Source organism: Cibotium barometz, chromosome 19, assembly GCF_041138505.1.
Source record: "Cibotium barometz isolate CiBa-2024 chromosome 19, ASM4113850v1, whole genome shotgun sequence".
In the NCBI taxonomy this organism is placed as follows: Eukaryota; Viridiplantae; Streptophyta; class Polypodiopsida; order Cyatheales; family Cibotiaceae; genus Cibotium; species Cibotium barometz.
In genome coordinates, this window is record NC_141064.1 from 28,105,042 (window position 1) to 28,124,273 (window position 19,232).

Consider the following 19,232-nt stretch of genomic DNA (forward strand, 5'->3'; position numbering starts at 1 on the left):
CAGATGGTTTTATCACCCGCCCAGCGTACATGGATGTACACCTATCACATGGGATACGTTGTGCCATTGGACAGATCCGGACCTCATCACACCAACTATGGATTGAGACAAGGTGATAAGATCTCAGATGACCGCATTTGTTAGCTATGCTACCACGAGACAGAGTCAGAGGAGCACTACATCTATCGATGTACAATCTATTATGAGATCTGAGGGAGATATCACTGCTTCTTCCAAGAGGGTTTTGGGCCGTTATGTAGGGTCATGGATTAGAGATGCTTGGGATTGTTCCTACCTGAGCTCATCAGGAGACACAGAGAGACCCTCTTTTGGCAGACATGAGACCGAGCCATAATGTGTACCTAAACAGAGGAACTTGACAGATTTCTTCAGCACCAGCAACCCAGTCCACACGCCTCTTGATACCTCGTCCATCGGGCCATCTGGACACCAGCCACGCTCCGAGGGAGTCGCCATTAATAGAGTAGTCATCTTATGTCATGCTCGTCGAGACCACTCCCAACAGGACCTCGACCACGCCATCCTCACCATCGCCAGATCCCATCGCCAGATCCCATCGCCAGATCAGAGCCATTATTGCTCGGCATCAGAGGTGCCTACCTCACTTCGACCTCTCTAATCTAGACAACCCCATGGCAGAGATAACTGATATAAGGAGAGGGCAGCACCTCAATTGATCAACCTACATGGATCTACTTGATATACATTTTTCAGTATTTTCTACTCAGTATCATCTAGGAGTCTTACTTACAGTTCTTATAACTGTAAGATAATCACTTTATTGCACTTCCCAATTTCATTTGGTTGTTCTCTTTGATGAGACACCAACTTCAGATGTATGCTCAGTATTGGTCTCATAAGCTATCATGGCCTTTTAGAGACGTTAGTATATCATTTCATTTCTCTCATTATAATAGAAGATATATTACCAAAAATTACTTTACAAATGGCCACATGGCCGCTAGGTGATGTACTAGCTTTACCTCACTAATTACTATGAACCATAGGTGTAGCTCAAAGTATCCTCATCCAATATATAGGCATGCCATTCTTCACCAAATGAGTTGACCGCAAGAAAGAGACTTTGCCACAATAGTAACCTTTTTATACGGCCTATGTGAACTGTAATACCAACTTTTGCATCAAATATGAAAGCATTCCTAGTTAACTAGATATGCCACAAACCTGTCCACCTGAAAAAATGAAAGAAAATTGAATGTTCTTGGTTATCCGACCCATTCAAAATCTCTCTTTCTCTCTTCATGACGGCGCGAGACCTATGGGACTACACTCAAAGTTGCTACTTGGAATTGTAATGGATCTCTACGCCTTGATGTAGGGGCTTTTGAGGATAGTTTCACTGCGAGGGACATCATCTTCTACTGTGAGACGCATCAGGTTCCTGGACAGTCCATGCCACATGTTAGTGGATACCGATGGAAGACAGCTTGTAGACAAGAGACTCGTTCAAAGCATAGAGGACGGGGCTCAGGAGGAGTGGCAGTATTGTTTAGAGAGGAGCTGTAGCCACTGATACATATAGTCCGCAGAGATGAGCAGGCTAGGTACATGTGGGTTAGACTGAGGGCAGAGACGGGCAGATATCTCTACATTGCTATATGCTATTTTGCTCCTAGTACATCAGTGTATGCATCACCTAGCCGGCAGTCTCCCTTTTCTATTTTGGATGATGACATTTGGGAGTTCTCCAGGGATGGTGACATCATTCTCCTGGGGGACTTCAATGCCAGGACCACCCATAACCAGACAGTATTTTATGATACCTCAGAGGAGATGTTGAGGGAGCTTGATGTTAGGGATATGGGCCTATCTAGACTCTCACAGGATGAGGAACACACTGAGTATGGGCGGTATTTGATAGACATGGGGACTCAAAAGGATTGGCCATCCTGAATGGCCTACAGAGATTCCCGACAGCAGGCGGTTTTACTAGCTTTCCACATCGGCATGGTGCTAGTACAGTGGACTATGTTATGGCTTAGCCCAGTCTCATTCCCTCTTTTCAGGATTTTATGGTAGGCACTAGGCCGGTTGGAGTAGCAATGGATCATGCTATCTTGTCCTTCACTCTCACATTTCAGTTCAGCACAGCTCCATTGGGACAGGAGCGTCACTCATTATACCTTTACGAGGGAGACTGACACCATGTACACGGATGAGATATACAAATGCTTATGTGCCGAGGAGCGCCATTAGATGAGCTCACTTAGATATTGATAGAGACGCTTCATGCTGCAGCATCAGAGGCATATCCCCATAGTTAGCCTACACGGAGACGATCTGGGAACATGCCCCAGAACAGCTGGTATGATGAGGAGTGCAGAGAGATGAGGATCATATTACAGAGAGAGGTGCTCATGGGTGTTACCACTCACAGACAGTCACGGATTACCTTCCGGCGCCTAGTGCTACGGAAGAAGAGGGCTTATCTTGCTCAGTTAGAGAGGGATTTGTATCAGTTATTTATGAGTCAGGACTCAGGCGAGGCATGGAGACTATTCCATAAGCATTCACCATCACCAGCCATTACCTCCACAGAGATTTGGGGTGAGTATGCAGCATCCCTGTACACAGCACCAGGACAGCCGCCCCTGCCAGACCCATCAGAGCCATGCCCAAAGACATGTGCTTTCTTTACTACTGAGATGGTAAGGAAAGCTATAATTTGACAGGATGAGGACTCGGAGCGCATATGATCATGATGGTTTGGTAGCAGAGCACTTTATTCATGCCAGAGATATGCTTGCAGAGCTTATTGCTATGATGTTTAACCGAGCCATGTGTGAGGGTTTTCCTGAGACTTGGAATATGTCCACGATTGTGCCTATCTTGAAGTCAGGGGATCCCATGCTTCCTGGGAATTATCGTACCATCATGATTGGTCACACATTGGCAAGATTATATGCATCTATTCTTGAGCAGGAGTTGAGTAGATGGGCAGAGAGAGAGGGCATACGTGCATCAGGGCAGGCAGGGTTCAGGAGAGGTTTCTCCACTCTTGACCATATCTTGACACTTAGAGCTATTATTGAGGAGGGCAGATCATATGGCAGGGGGATTTATTGTTGCTTTGTGGATTTCCGCAAAGCTTTTGACACAGTACCGAGAGCCAGACTGATGCACAGACTACACGAGATGGGAGTGCCCACAGAGCTGATTTGGGGAATCATGGCTTTATACAGGACAGTTGTGGGGCAGGTACGTACTACTCAGGGTATATCTGAGATGGTTCACTCCACTATTGGGGTGAAACAGGGCTGCCCCTTTCTCCCACCTTATTTGGGATGTATATGGATGAGGTTTCGGACTATGTAGAGCGAGAGGGTGACATGGATTCCGCTGTTATTGTATGCTGATGATATTGTGTTGATCTCAGATTCTCTAGAGGGGATGCAGCATCATTTGGATGCATTGCACACGTTTGCACAGGACAGTGGATTGTCTGTTAACCTTGGTAAAACCAAGGTGATGGTGTTTAACACCACAGCACAGTGGGTTAGGAGGTCAACACCCACCTTTACATATGGTCAGGAGACAGTGGAGTATACAGATGCATATACTTACCTTGGTGTGGTTTTTAGTGGCCCACTATTTTCCTTGAGGAGAGCAGCGGAGACCAGATTGACCAGAGCTTATGCAGCATTGGGGAGACCAGAGAGGATGTGTTCGCAGGTTTAGTTTCAAGAACCTCGGACAAAGCTTTGGCTCTTTGACACTTTGGTCACTTCAGCCATGCTGTATGGAGTGGAGATATGGACCCTCAGTGGATCACCACAGCCGAGCTGGTAGCACTGATGGATGGAGATGTATGGAGACGCCCTTGGTTTCTATGATTTCTCGGGATGATTAGGGCCAAGGCCTCCGTACCACATGATATTATCCGTGAAGAGATGGCTGCCCCCCCATTGGTAGTAGAGGCACTCACTCGATCAGTCTCCTTTATACATAGCACTTGGGCTCTCCCTAGAGACAGATATGCTCGCTTAGCCCTGGAGTCTTCACGACAGTTGGCATCACAGGGAGACGGATCATGTTGGTATGCACATATGACAGCTTGGTTCCAACTGCATGGCTTTAGTATGGACAGGCTACCTCCATTTCAGTACTCCCTCGATGCACCCTCCCTCTCTCTCACACGAGCAGAGATTACCAGACTTATCAGGCAGGACTTGACTCAGCTGGACACTAGGAGGACATGGATACAGCCGACACACGAGCTTGGTACGAAGATGGCTTTCTATAGAGATCATCTTCTCCAGCTCACGGAGGATGGGTTTGTGATTATGGATACTCATCTTTCTCATGGGGTACGATGTGCTGTTGGTCAGATGTGCACATCCTCACACCAGCTAGAGATTGAGACTGGCAGATTCAGAGGAGTACCAGCTGAGGCTAGGATTTGTCAGTTGTGCCAGATGAGCCAGAGACAGAGTTACATTACATATGTCACTGTCAAGTATATTATGAGATACGAGGTCAGTTGTGCCAGATGAGCCAGAGACAGAGTTACATTACATATGTCACTGTCAAGTATATTATGAGATACGAGGTCATTTTCACTGCCTGTTCAGAGAGGGTTTCGGACCACTTTCCAGAGTCATGAGATACCAAGATCAGAGATGCCTCGGATTATACTTGCTAGAGCTACGTAGACATAGAGAGGGTCTCTTGAGAGGGAGAGACACCTACAGAGGCAGATTACAGACTTCTTTCGACTAAAGATTGAGCAGTCAAGCCAGCAGGCATTACAGCTAGCCCCAGAGTATAACCGCACCAGAGGTGCACTGATTGATCGAGCTATAGAGCTGGGGCGGTCCAGGCGCCCCAAGATGAGAGGCCCATCTCGACACCAACGGAGACTACAACAGAGGATCAGGACCATACTAGCACAGCATGGGAGACATCCAGTCAGAGTACTCACCATGGAGGACATTGAGGATATCCGCCATCGACCGATGAGAGACATCTTTGGATAGTGATGTATATGATGCTTACCTTTGTTTTTGGAGTTTTCCTTCCCAGATGCTATCCATTAGGAGCTCCTAGTACCTTCCTTTTCCTCATAGTTGTTGTTTCAGTTTCACTTAGTTGTTTAGTTGTTTTAGCTTTTCTTACACAGACATTGTATCATATCCACCAATTGTTGTAACCTTTTTGGTCTCATAGGTCATTTTGGCCTTTTGAGGACGTTAATATATCATTTCATTTCATTTTCATTTCTCTCTCTCTCTCTCTCTCTCTCTCTCTCTCGGGATTGGTGCAAAGTGATCATAGTAAATTCTCCATTTTTTCAGGGATGGCTATATATTACTCTAGCTAAAAATGCTTCCAATTTTTTGAAGTTCCTATACATTAGGATTACCATAAATATAGCCTGAAAGCCTTCACATTCAAAGGTTATGTCGCCTCCAAGCTAGCCACCCCTCCCAACTAACAACCCATTTCCTTGCTTAGCTCTTCCCTTTTGTTAAGGCCCTCATTTAGTGTTTGTTAATAGGCTTCTCGAAATTTCATGGAAAGCAGCATCCTTACCATCTGCCTTGTAACAAACATGGGCACAATCATTTGTTGAGGAAAAAATGGTGGGAACGTTACTTGAATTTTTCAAAGGGGATAAGTGGCAGGTTTACATGAGCATGTGCCTCTAAACATGCAGTAGAACATTACAATTTGCTATGGCAAATGGATAAATTTGCATTACCATAATCATTTCATGTGGGAAGTAAATCCTTTGACCCCAGATATGGAGGGCTTGATTTAGATGAGGAGAACAAGCACTTAAAATAAAAAGTCTGTATATGGCATTCCTCTGCATATAAATGGGGGGAGAAAGAAATCCACCTGAGGTGTAGGTCCTTGTTACTAACTTTGATCATAGCACAGTGCAAGCTTCCTAGGCATCTTAACCACATCGCATGACACTCGAATCGAATCAACCCGTTGAATAACTCCATTCATGAGTTAACTTTGGAGCCCCCCAAGAATCATGGGCAGGTGGCTCTTCGATGCATGAAGCTTCTACTCCAATTTTTTTTTTCCCGAAAGAGACTTCTATTAAGTATGAGAAAAACATATAACAATCACGGCTATAAGCCGGAAGAGAATAGAATCACCCCAATATGTAAGGTGATTTCAACCACTGAGGAGCATCACGATGCCATGTAAGACCTGTGGTACTAGAGGAAAAGAAGATGCCATGGTCCCATCCCCGCATAAATATCACACGCTTTGCCTGCGCAGAACGAGAGGGCTCTTGAATGCGAGCCCAAGTAGCCATAAGAGTGTGGATGATATCACCCCATATAGTACTAATGCACTGAGACCCAAAAATCTGGACACCTTCAATAGCCTCCGTGCATCTAGCTCTCCAGATCTGCCATGCTCTAATACTGGCCATAATCTCCCAACTGGTGTCAATCCTCTGTCTGAGGGTGTATAATCAGAGTGAGGAACATCCTGCAATAAACCATGCTGGGCAATACCTCTACGAATGAAAAAAACAGAATCTGTACCACTGCCCTCATAAAAAAGTTACAGACCAGACTGGGAGAGCCAAGCAACTGTCCCCCAAGTCACATGCATGGCTCGGCCACTCAATTTGCCCATAAGTTGGGCTACATGACCCCAAATCTGCTATGCAATGCTGCATCCCCATAGACAATGTTGTACGGACTCAGAATCTGCCGCACATCTAGGACAGGAAGGTGCTACACCGAAAACTAATCTCCACTGATTGGTGGGGAGATCACCATGTAAGAATAACCAAAAGAAATGAAGATCTAGCTCCTTCTGTATGAGTGCCAAAGTCTATGCCAATATCTGCGCTGTATCACTAGAGAAATATCATAGCTCTCCCAATGAGGCCTGAGAGTAGGGATCCTATGCATCTGTCGAGTGAGGAGAAGTCTGGCATTTCGAACAGTGAAACTGAAAAAAGGAAGGCTTTTCAAAGGATCGAAGGCATCAATCCACTCCCACTCTCCTGGATCCCACTAAAGATATTTGATAGGACTGCCACCATATAGCCACAAACACCAAGAGCCATGAGTCACTGTCTGAGGAGAAGGGTCAATGAACCAGTGCTTCCCCGACGAGCGACCAACAATCCTCACTGGACTAAGCCTAGTATTTGGTATAATCTCCTCCATACTACATCTCAATCTCCCACCAAGGATGATAGAATAAATGAGGAAATCTGTATCCTCCTGGCCTGGCAGAGCAATGACCTGCAGAGGTATGCCTATCCTCGAAAGAACTCCCAACCAACTCGGATGATAGTCTCCATGAAAGGTCCCAGAAAGCCACTCATGCGGAATAGCTGCATCAATCTGATCAATACAAATGCAAGAGCCCCTAAGATGCTGAGTGGATGTAACTCTCCGATCCTTCGGAAGACTCTTAAAGGTCTTCCAAGCAAGAGTTGTGTATGTGCATCTCTCCCATCCTGACCATTGCATAAACGAGATGCACCAAGTGGCCGACCAGCCTCATCCTTAATGAACTCGTTCCACATAATAGGTTGTCGGTCAGCCTCGTCCAAAGACCTAGGAAGCCTTTGTCGCAAAAAATATCTCATGCTTCTCCATGCTTTGACAACGGCTGCAATAAGAGGGAAAGATGGTGCCCTAATATCAACCTCTGTGAACAAAAAACGTGTGTTGGGCATCCAGTCTCTCCCAACCCTGGGTGTACATCTGGAAATCGACAAGAAAAATCCTTCCAAGGCTCAGTGCCTGGTAGGAAACCTCTGACTACAAGTTTGCAAAGCAACGCCCTGCACTGAACATCCAGATCGATAATATTCAAGCCCCCCTCTCTTTTGGGCTGAATAACTGTGAGCCAAGCTACCCTGGCACGAGTGTCTGAGGTGCCATCCAAGCCCGACCAGAGAAAATTGCGGATCAATCTTTGCAATTGGCCAATGCACGCACGAGAGAAGCACCAACAAGAGGCAATAAACCAAGCTGAGGCAAGCAAAACCTGATTAGCCACCAAAGCTCTAGAGGCTAAATCTTATCTTGTGGATCTCCAATGGAGGAGCTTCTTCCGGATACTCATAAGTACTGGAGCAAACTGCTATGCAGGAGAAATATCAATCCCAACTTGGCATCCCAAATATCTAGCAGTTTATCCTCTGACCAAGCTCTGCACCCCAATCAACTCTCGGTGAATCACTAACCCAAAAACCAACAGATTTGTGCCAATTAATGAGTGCCCCTACTGCCAAACAGAACTCCTCTAGTGCTACCCGAAAGGAAAATAAGCATATATGTGAAGCCTCCAAAAACAGGGCTGTCATCAGCTAGCTCAGAGTCAACGACTCCTCATGACTACGAAGAGGCAACCTCAATCCTGAAATACCAGCAGTGGAGCGGAGAAAGATGCTCATGGCCTCTGCAACTATGATATATAATAAAGGGGCTAGGGCAGCCCTGTCGTACTGAGCGAGAAATCTAAAACCGCTCTCCTCTATCACCGCAAGCAAGAACTCTACTGTGGGCATCACGATACATGCATGAAACTCCCTTGATCCATCTCTGAGAGAAGCCCATATGACTAAGAGTACCCTCAAGGAAGTCCCAATCCACTCTATCATAGGCCTTCTCAAAATCCAAGAGCAGAATGGCTAAGGACTGATTGCTCGCTTTAGCCCATTCGACGGCCTCCCAAAACGAGAAAATGTTATCAAAGATACTCCTGCCATGTAAGAATCCATTTTGGGTATCATGAATAACATCCTACAAAATTCGGATCTCTAATACATAAAAAAACTGGGCAATGATCCGATTTGGAGGTGCCTGTAGCAATCAAAGTATGTCCACCTCTGTCAAGCACCCAATCATCCACATAAAATCTGTCTAACCGTGCATAGATACATCCTACATCTCTTCTCCTGTTAGACCATGAATAAAGAAGAGTGGATGGACTCCTCAAAATGTCATCCTCATTCCAATAATCTCTACCATGAATGGAGAGTATAAACCTCTCCCAAGACGCTTATTCAAGAGAATGCACCAAGCCCTCATGTCCACCTCTTTTATCCGTTGGCATCTCAACCATGTTAAAATCCCCACCAATAATCCAATGGTCGGCAAGAGGCATCAATGTATTGAGAGATTTCCAAAAGGCAATCCTCTCACCTCTATGGTTAGGAGCATAGAGGTTGAGAATACCAATGCGTGTAGTACCCTACATAAGAAGGATCCACTGTGCTCTCGTAGGCAAAATGACACCATGTCCAATGATGCAAGGCAAGATCAAAGCTGAAACAGAGATACAAACACCACCCTTGGTACCAAGGGCCGGTGACCAAAAGGTGTGTCCCGAGAGAAGCTTGCCTGATCTCCCACACTGACTAGCATCCAGTTTAGGCTCTTGCAAGAGCAATATATCCATAGGTCCACCTGTGTGACTGCACAATGAAGCTGGGTTTTTACAATTTGTTTCCGTCGACGCGGAAAAAAACCCACAAGACCTTGAATGTTCCAAGAGACAATCCTCATAAAGACTCAGAGTAGGAACGACCAGATCTAGTGGTTGACAAAGGACCCCCTTTAGAGGCGGAAGTACGTCTCGCATAGGTAAGGGAGGAAAAATCTGACGATGTAAACCTTACCTCTCTCCCACTCCGAGGAAAAGCCAGGGCTAGTCCTCAGAACTGGAGAGGTACCATGACAATGCGAATGTGCAACATCATCCTCAAGGGTGCAATCATCCTGTAACTGTAATGCAGCATCCTCCGGTGAGGGATCCAGATCATGTGCCTGCAAGGCCTCATCCTCCAAAAAAGGATCAACATCCTATGAGGCAAGAGCTGCATAGGGGTTAGGGTGCTCCACAGGGGGTGTGGGTGAAGGGGCAAGTACAGGGGTCCGAGGGTGCCTGCCATCCCTAACCACAACCCAACGCTGTGTGGTTTGCTGTGGCAAAGGAGCAGCTGGAGTCTCGACATCTGCAGAAGGCCTCTGATGGGCAAGACCACGCCGCCTCCTAGCATGGCCCCTCGATCTGGGACAATCTCTAGCAATGTGACCCTGTCGACGACAAATCCGACGCTAGTCAGGTCTGCCTGCAATCTCCATCCTCTGGCGGAAATGAGATCCGTCAAGTCTCTGAGGCGGAAGCGGAGGCGGAGGCGGGAGAGCTCGGGAGGATTGGTACCTCTAGAACCTGGCCAAAGGATGCCCCTATGGAAGCTAAAAGCTTCCAATAGGGACCGAGGAAGAGCAAGGAACCGTAGTGAGATCGGGGTAAGGCGCTGATCCTCCACCACTGGATCAAAGCCCACCTGGTACTGAAAGAAGAAAATCTTCCTAGGTCCAAGAGGAAAGGGGCTGCTAGCCAAAGCCTGAGAAGTCGCTTCTGAAGAATGAAAGTCCACCTAGAAGAAGCCTCGACCAAGTAAACGAGTATCCTGAAAGTGCACAATCAGCTCCGAAGGGAGAGCTGCTAGAAGCCATTCACGGGCCTGTGAACGAGAGGGGTGGGAACCATAAACTCTCACAACAAGGGTAGTCTCGACCTCAAGGTCAATGTCTGCTGAAGAGAGGTGAGCTCGTCTTGTGAAAAATTGATGATTCTCCCGACCAGTGGGGGTGATGAGAGATTGGCTGCGGCAGAAAAAGCCATAAGACCAATCAAGAAAAGTCTTCTACTCCATATTTTGTATTGATCTGAATTTGATTTCTTAAACTGTACACACACACACACATACACACACACATATATATATATATGTATGTAAGAGAGAGAGAGAGAGAGAGAGAGAGGGGGGGGGGTGGGTGGGAAGGGATTAAAACAACTGTTCGAATACAGATTATCCCTGTTGAAGGAAAAAAGGAAACAGCAGCAATGCAAAATATTTTGGACATTCTTTAAAAGCAGGCTCTATATAGACTTGCCATATACAAAGGTAGGCCAAAAAGAGATTCAGTGATTTAAGATATTCTGTTTCTTTACCTCAGATTACAACGCACGTGATATTTATCATCAAAGTAATCACACTTCTTCAAGACCAGTAGGAAGCTTCTTATGGCACAGCTCATCAAAGACTGGCTAAAGCACTCGTACTGGCTCAAATCTTCAAGCATGCCCAAGTCTTCATGATCCATCTGTAGTTCCGATACAACGGGGATTACCAGCTTCCAAGCACCCACTTCTAAACTAATGGGATCCTGTATGAGCGTGTGTGTGTGTGTGTGTGTGTGTGTGTGTGTGAGCCTCTCTGATCAATTCAAACTTTACGGGCTCTTTTTACCTTGCCAGATATATATCAAGGTTCAACAAATAGAAGCCATATGCAATGCCTACTCCAGCTATTAACGTGGCCATTGCTTTGAAGCAAGGCCCAGCCCTTGCCAGCTTCTCCTTGAGCACCTTGCAATGCTTTTCTGCAGCTTTCAACATCACATCTGACTTTGCATCTCCCTTCACATTTTGCAATACCTCGCGATTCTGCCAACAAGAAAACATGAAATACCTTATTGGAGACTGCATAGCATACTGTGCACTCCATAAAAACCAGGCCAAGGACAAAAGTGCTCACCTTCACTCTCAGAATGTTGATCGTGTTTTTCAAATTATCAAGTGGGTTTAGTTGGTCAGCAATTGCTCTCCACTCTCCGCACATAAAACTCAGCACTTTCACACTCCCTTTTAGCTTATCCAAATGGAGTTTTTCCTGCATTTCAGGCCAAAAAAATTTAAACCCATGTAGCTGAAGGCTTTCATCCGCTATACTAAGTGATGCATCCTAAGCTGTTTTTGCAAGCATAATGGATGAGCTTGATCAGCTATATTTTGATGCATACTAAGCTGTTTATGCATGTATAATGGATGAGCCCTCTCACTCACTCACTCCACGCATGCGCGCGCGCACACACAATCTCATGATATATAATTTTGAAAAGGCCTTTGGGGAAATTGTCCAGTTTCAAGGGTCAGCCTCCTGGCACATGGAGGCGGGAGCATGATGACACAGCAGCCCAAACAACTTTGTGAGTTCCCTTTTACTGAAAAACAAAAAAAAAAGGGTTGGTAGGGATTCATGGCAGCAAAATGGGTTTCTTGCTTCCTTGGCTCTTAAGCTTGTAGGGAATCTTGCTAAGGTATTTGTTATATGCAGCTGTTACATCCCGACAAGCCTAGGTTAGGGCTAGGGACGTGTACTAACCCAAGCTTAGGGTTCGGGTTAACCCAAGATTAGGGTTAAGAGCTTAGCTAAGGCGTGGGGACTTGGAGGGTTCACAAATCACAAGGCTGATCAAAAGATGTCCACACTGCCCCTTAATGGCTCAGCCCTATCCAATACCTATAAACACCTGTGCCTCTTGATTATTTGGCTGCTCTGATACGAGGTATTCAACCCAATACTAATAACAATGCTCAAACACTGACTTGACTATGTCCAGCACCCGGCTCTTGGCACATCGACTAAGGGCACTAGCAAGATGAGGCCTACATTGGCTGAGAGCTTATAGTTAATAGCCTAGGGCTAACAATGGCTAAAAGCTTATAAATAAAGCTGGTAGATTGGAGGGCTACCAAGGGCGTGCAAGTTCTCATGGCCATGGAGCTACAAGGTGGGTGATTCGACCTAGACGCTAGGTTGGGGCCATCAATGCCAAGCAAGCTCGTGGCAATCAAACCTCAGGCTCGGGGGTGGTTCGAAGCACTAAACCTACAGTTGGGTAGTGAGTCGCTAGCAACAATCTATCGTGGTCATGTGATGTGTATGATGTCGGGTTTATGAAACCTCGTTAGGGTTTTAGTTCTAGGTCAAATATGTTGGGAAAATTGGAGTTCATGTGTGTGAACACCTCTTAGTGGTGAAAAGAGTGTGTGTGTGTGTGTGAACAGGGGCTTATACCTACTAGTGTGTTTGTGTGTGTGAGCAGTAATGTCATTGATTTAGCCAAGTGTCATTGCCCTGTGAGTGGAGTGTTGAGAAAGATAAGGCATTCAGCCTATAAAGAGGTATTGTACTTTGAAGGTTAACAGCTCAATACAATCTTTCATTGTACCGTACAATCATTTGCTCTCTTGCTCAGTTTGTTGTATCTCTCACTTTCATTGTACCGTACAATCATTTGTTCTCTTGCTCAGTTTGTTGTATCTCTCACTGTCTCTCTTCTGCACATACACCATGGATGTGTCTGACCCTCCTTAGCTTAGGCCTGTGTAACCCTACAACCTAGAGTTGGTATCACAGCCACGCCAGGATTCTCAGCTCACTGCCAGCAGATTTTACTTTCCTGAAGCTCTTTGATTTGTTGATTTTGAGCTTTGTTGCAGGCAATGGAGAATCCCCCCTTCTTCAAATTGGTGCTCTTCTTGGGTGAGTGTTAAATATGACATTTTTGCTGATGGCGGCAAAGCTCAGCAGAGTGGAGATGGCTGCGAGCTTATGGGAGGCAGCTGCACATGGATGGCCTGGGCAATAAGCTACTGCAGAGAGCTGCTCACAGAACTGTTGGTCATGAGATGGACAAACAACAGGTGACCGACTGTCGACAACGACCAGTGCAGCAAAGGTGGCTTTGATACCAACTATTAGAAATTGGGCCTAGGATTAGCTACCTACGGTGGCTTGTACTGGAACATGTCTATGGCACTGGAGCAAAGAGAGAAAGGTACAAATAAAGAGATATTTGCAAGACTCAAATGACATGACTTGTGTTATATTTCTTCACTCGAGTACAATGCTTTTGTAGGCTTAGAGCCTCTCCTGTATGACATCACTGCTTAGGTCAGTACATCTATAATATCTAGATATTTAGGTGCACCCCTCTAAGGGTGGGCTAACACACACATACATATAAAGCCTTTTTAGAGGATGTTCACACACTTATCATTTGTTACTTGGATCAGGTTGTTCTCCAACACTGTGAAGATACACCAACTCGCCTATCCAAATTTGATGTCATGTCCTCTGGTGCCTCTATGACATTAGACACTGAAGATACTCCTCCCAATGCAAACGACACGTGAGACGAGTCCTCCTAAATGACTCTTCTAAAGTTTAAACCCATCGCCTCTGAAGCCAAAGATTCTAAATTTAGTGCAAACGGCAACTCTGAAGACTCTCCCTTAGAGACCACACTGAAAACTTCCTTTGGCCTTGTGCAATGAAGCACACTAGGTATGTGTCCGAGAAATGAAAAAAACTGAGACATGCACACATGCATCTCCTTCACTCATCCTCCAATTCTGAAGAAGCCTCCTTCTCGGACTGCGTCACCATTTGGCCACCCAAATGGTCCACCCTTGCTTTCTCACTATGTGTATGCATTGGACTAGCGTACATGGATGTTGATATATGCTTATGCATGGGATTGATGCATGTCATGTGATACTGTGGACATAATCTTCTGCTAGGACTTGATGTGTTCATGCCCGGAATGTCATGTTTGGGATTAGATGTTTCGCTGAGACTCGTGCATGTGTGTACATGCCTGGAATATCTGGTGGACTTGGCTTTCCGTTAGGACTTATATGCCCGAGTGTACATGCCCAGAAACACTTGAAGGATTGGATTTCCATTGGGACTTGTGCATGAGTATACATGCCCGGAAACGCTTGGAGGATTGGCTTTCCGCTGGTACTTGTGCCTACGTATACATGCCCAAAAATGCCTGGAGGAAACATGCACGTTCCTAAAAGGTGAATTTGGGCGATCTGCTCCTGCGAGCTCCTCCTCATCCCCCTCCCGTATACCTTCCCCCTGCTGCTTCTCGCCGTCGCACGCCCCCCTCTCCCCCCCCACCTGTCCCCCGCCATCTCCTCCGCCTCTCTCCCCCGCCTCCTTCCTCGCTTCCTCCCCCGCCATCTCTCCCCCCCCCGCCTTCTCCTCCGCTTCGCGGCTCTTCCCCCCGCCTTCTCCCTACCTCCCCCTCCGTCTCGCCCCTCCTCCCACCGCTAGCTCCTCCGCCTCAGCTCCCCCCTCCCCCCCCCCCCCCCGCTCCGCCCCCGCTATCCTCTCTCCTTCCGCCTCGCCGTTTCCTCGTAGGGCTGTGTCCCTCCCGTTGGTGACCCCTGTCTCTGGCCTTTTCCCTCAGGAGGACTCCATGGAAGCCGCTCCGACTACCCCTGCCGATTCCGGTCTCCGTCTGGAGTTCACAGATGCAGATCATCAGTTGTTTGTTTCCACAGTATCCGCTCTTGAGGCCTCCTCCTTGGTCTGCAAGATAGTGGGTAGCCATCCGATGCGGAGAGAGCTTCGCGACCTTCTGCAAGGCAGCCTCGTTGGCGTGCCTGCCAAGATCGTCAGCGTCGATTTTTTGGGACGTGGCTACTACCAGGTGGATTGCTGGCTCGGAGCCCCATTGCCCTCCGCTCATCCCGGGCGTTCCTGGCGCGATGGACTCACGGTTTCGACCCCGCTTCTGACCCGCTAGCAGGCGCGACAGGTTTCCCCATCACTATCTGCTTTCTTGGACTCCGCAGGGAGTACTTGCCCCTCTTGTCATCCATTGGCAAGGCATTCGGGCAGGTGGTGGAGACGCCTCAGACAGCGGCTTCAGTGATAGCTCGGGCAGCAGGACTCCCAGCCATTCGTGTTGTGGTTCCGTCACCGGAGTCCCTCTCGAAGACGATCCTCCTCCCTTGTCTTTCTGGAGGACATCTGATACAGCGCGTGGAGTATTCGGGCCTCCCCGGCCAGTGCTACATCTGTCGGGAGATGGGCCACCTCGCATGGCCTGTCCCCGCAAGGGGGTTCATCCTTCACGCTCTGCCGCCTCTGGACCCCCTTCAGGAGGCCCGAGGGGTGGCCATCCACCTTAGAGACCGGACATCCCTGGCTCGTCTCAGCAGGCGCCATCATCTGACGAGCAGGCCTCGGCGGAGGATGCCGCGCAGACCCAGGAGGCTGGTGGATGGCAGGAGGTTCGCCGGCGGAAACGCCCGGCCCGCAGGGACCGTCGCAGACGCCAGCAGGCAGCACAGGCTGGCGGACAGGCGACTCCGGCTGGCGTCCAGGCACCTACCCGCACTTATGCTCCAGTCAGGGATAGGCGGCCAGCAGGTCCCACCCCGATGGACGAGGATTCAGTCTCAGTGCCCGTTGAGGCCGCCGGTGGAGCCCCCCACGTGGAGACCCTGCTCCCGCCTCCCCCCGCGGGGGGCCCGCCCCCTCCATGGAGCAGATTCCTGAGGATCCCGGGCCGCACTCTGCGACCCCCGGCCCCTCTTCCCCTCACTCGGAGAGCACTCCTTCCACCCCCCCCTTTCCCCCCTCAGTCCCCCCCCCCTCCCGCCTCCCCCGGCGGCCCCCCCTGACACACCTCCTCTGGCAGATGCCTCTCCATCCTCTCCTCGCTCTCCCCCCTCCTCTCCGTGAGCCACCATCCCTCCCTCGGCCTCTCCAGGATACTCCTCCAGACCACCCACGGGCAGCGCAGCTGGGTAGGCCAGAGTTCAGTTCAGCGGCTGTTCCACCGCCACTCCGGGCGGTGGAGATGGCGATCCTAGCTTCACCCGCCACAGAGTGCTCTCCAGCCTCCCCTGGGGGGCCCCCGCGAGTGATGGGGCTCCCAGTGGATTACGGTTTTTTCAGGTGTCTCCAACTGGATGCTGGCCCGTTCGAGACACTTGTCGCGCCCTTGCGAGTTTGCGTGGTGTGCCATCCCTCTCGTTCTCCTTCAGTGGTGAGGAGCACGGTAGCCTTCTCCTTTCCTCTCAGTGTTGCCCCAGACACAGCATGGGATTGCAACTCTGTAGAGGAAGTTTTGCGTGATCAGATACTGGAGTTTTCTCACCACTTCAGTGACTTGGGGCTCACGGACCTATTGCAGACCCGATTACACTCAGCCCGCATGAGCTTGTTTGGTATAGGAGATTGGTGGGCGGATCCGGTCCACACCTCAGTTGAGGCGGTGCTACTGATTCTCCTCCACGCCGCCCCGAGGATGCAGCCTACCTTTAGATACATATATGTAGAGGATTGGTCTCACGCCTATGCCCTGGATAGGGCGAAGGTGGAGTGGGGCTGGACACAGAGACAGGTCACCCTCTTTTTGGAGAGACTCCGCACCCGGACAGACAGTGACTATTCTCCCTCCAAGCCGGCGCCCAAGACTCACAAAGTGGAGGGCAGCTCATCCGGGCCGGCTGAGAGGGGTGAGCCAGTGGCGGCTGCTTCACTTGCCATAGCTCATCCATGAGGATCCTCTCATGGAACATCCAGGGTCTTGGTGGACCTCGCTGCTACATTGGTCGGGGCAGACTTCGCCAGGAGATCCAGAGGGCTCTCGTTGGAGGATCCATAGATATCCTTTTCATCCACGAGCACCACCTTTCTGCCGGGCGTACCCGCACCTGCGGGAAGATCTTGCCAGGTAGGAGTCACACTTTTTGGTCACCGGCATATGGCTCCCAGGGGAACCAGGGTGGAGTATGCATCTCAGTCAGCGAGCAGCTTCTATCCGAGGTTGTGGATTCTGGCACTCTGGTCCAGGGTCGAGCGCAGTGGATCATCCTTCGGGTTGGGGAAGACCGCATTGGCTTCCTCAACTTCTACGCCCCTAATGGGGCGACCGGGAGAGCTGAGTTCTGGAGCACCATTAGGCAGTCCCTCCCCATGGCAGACCATTGGTGCCTAGGGGGGGATTGCAACATGCTGGAGGATGCAGAGGACAGGATGGGGGGCAGCCAGGAGACCATTCATGGGCCGGAGCTCGCTGCCTGGGAGGAACTAGTGCTGCAGGTGAGAGGCCAGGATCCGTGGACTCTCTCGGAGTTTGGCAGGTTGCAGGGGAGTTTATCTTTCTCGCGCTCGGATAGACGGGCCACAGGAGTTAACCTTTCCCGCATCGACAGGTTTTACATTGATGAGTGGGCTTGCGATAGAGGTGGCACTGTGGGTATACTTGCAGGCTCCTCGTTTTCAGACCACTTTCCAGTGCTTCTCCAGATCGAGGACCCTACGAGAGGAGAGCGAGGCCAGAGCATCCGGATTCCAGATTGTCTCATAGAGGAGCCCGAGATTGCGACCAGAGTTGAGCAGGTCTGGCAGGAGCTTCAGTTTAGGAGAGGATCGGCAGCCAGCGATCTTGACAGGGGTTTGCAGGAGATCAGTAGGATGCTCAGACAGGCTGCCCTGGACCGTCTGGAGGCTTTTAGAGAGCAGGAGAGGAGCCTGCGGAGGAGTCTAGCTTCCCTTCAGAGACTTCAGGAGAGGGATCCTACGAGCCCTTGGATTTCAGAGCAGATGGAGTCAGCTCGCACAGAGATCAGATCCATGGAGGAGAGGAGGGTGGAGTTCCGATTCCATGCTCGGGCTTCTTTTTGGACACAGGCTGGAGACAGAGTGACTCGAGATTTCTTTGAGGCGACAGGGCCTCGCTTCAGACGAGAGGGTCTCAGGCGTCTTCGACAGGCTGATGGCCAGGTAGTGGTGGATCCCCCCAGGGTTCGGGCGATCGCCACAGATTTTTACAGGGATCTGCTCTCTGCTGAGCCAGCAGATGACAGGGTGAGAGAGGCTCGGAAGGCAGTCTGGAGCTTCACGAGACCGGTTGTGCCGGCCCATTTGCAGCACTCCCTTCTCTCCCCCTTCTCGGATACGGAACTGGAGGCGGCTCTTCAGGCACTTCCTCAGGGCAAATGCCCAGGAGAGGACGGTCTCTCAGTGGCTTTCTTCCAGGGGTCTCTTGCATAGGGGTTTCAGATTGGCATTCCAGGAGATCATGGAGTCGGGAGACATGCTGGACAGCATGGCAGAGGGGTTCATTCACTTGATCCCCAAAGAGGGAGGAGACAGACTGGAGATCAGACAGTGGAGACCGATCACCTTGCTAGGCACGGCCTACAAGGTCCTAGCTCATCCACTCCATGCAGACAGGCTTCATCCAGGATAGGAGCATCCTGGATAACATCTTCTCTTTCTAGGAGGCTACGGCTTTGGCTAGATTTCGGCAGGAGGATCTGGCAGTGCTCCTTCTCGACTTCGAGAAGGCATATGATCGGGTGGACTGGGTCTTCTTGGAAGGCACTATGGAGAGGATGGGCTTCCCCCCTCAGTGGATCCGTGGGGTCTCTGCACTCTACACATCGGCTCATAGCCAGGTGCTGATACAGGGCGTGCGCGGAGAGAGGTTCCAGCTCTCGCGCTCGGTGCGGCAGGGGTGCCCCTTGGCGCCCTTTCTTTTTCTTTTTGTGGCGGAGGCCATGAGCACTTTCTTGACGGCACA

The 19,232-nt window shown here is 49.4% G+C and overlaps 1 protein-coding gene across 1 annotated transcript in view; it reads right to left on the minus strand.

The window, feature by feature from the left end:
• Positions 1 to 10,903: 10,903 nt before the first annotated feature.
• Positions 10,904 to 19,232, minus strand: part of LOC147628412 (uncharacterized) — a 68,448-nt gene continuing 60,119 nt past the window's right edge. The window contains exons 9-10 of the mRNA XM_086813534.1: positions 11,588 to 11,722; positions 10,904 to 11,496 (exon numbers count right to left, since the gene is read on the minus strand). Coding sequence (XP_086669660.1) covers positions 11,296 to 11,496; positions 11,588 to 11,722 — 336 coding nt within the window. The 3' untranslated portion in view covers positions 10,904 to 11,295. The remainder of the gene's footprint in view (positions 11,497 to 11,587; positions 11,723 to 19,232) is intronic.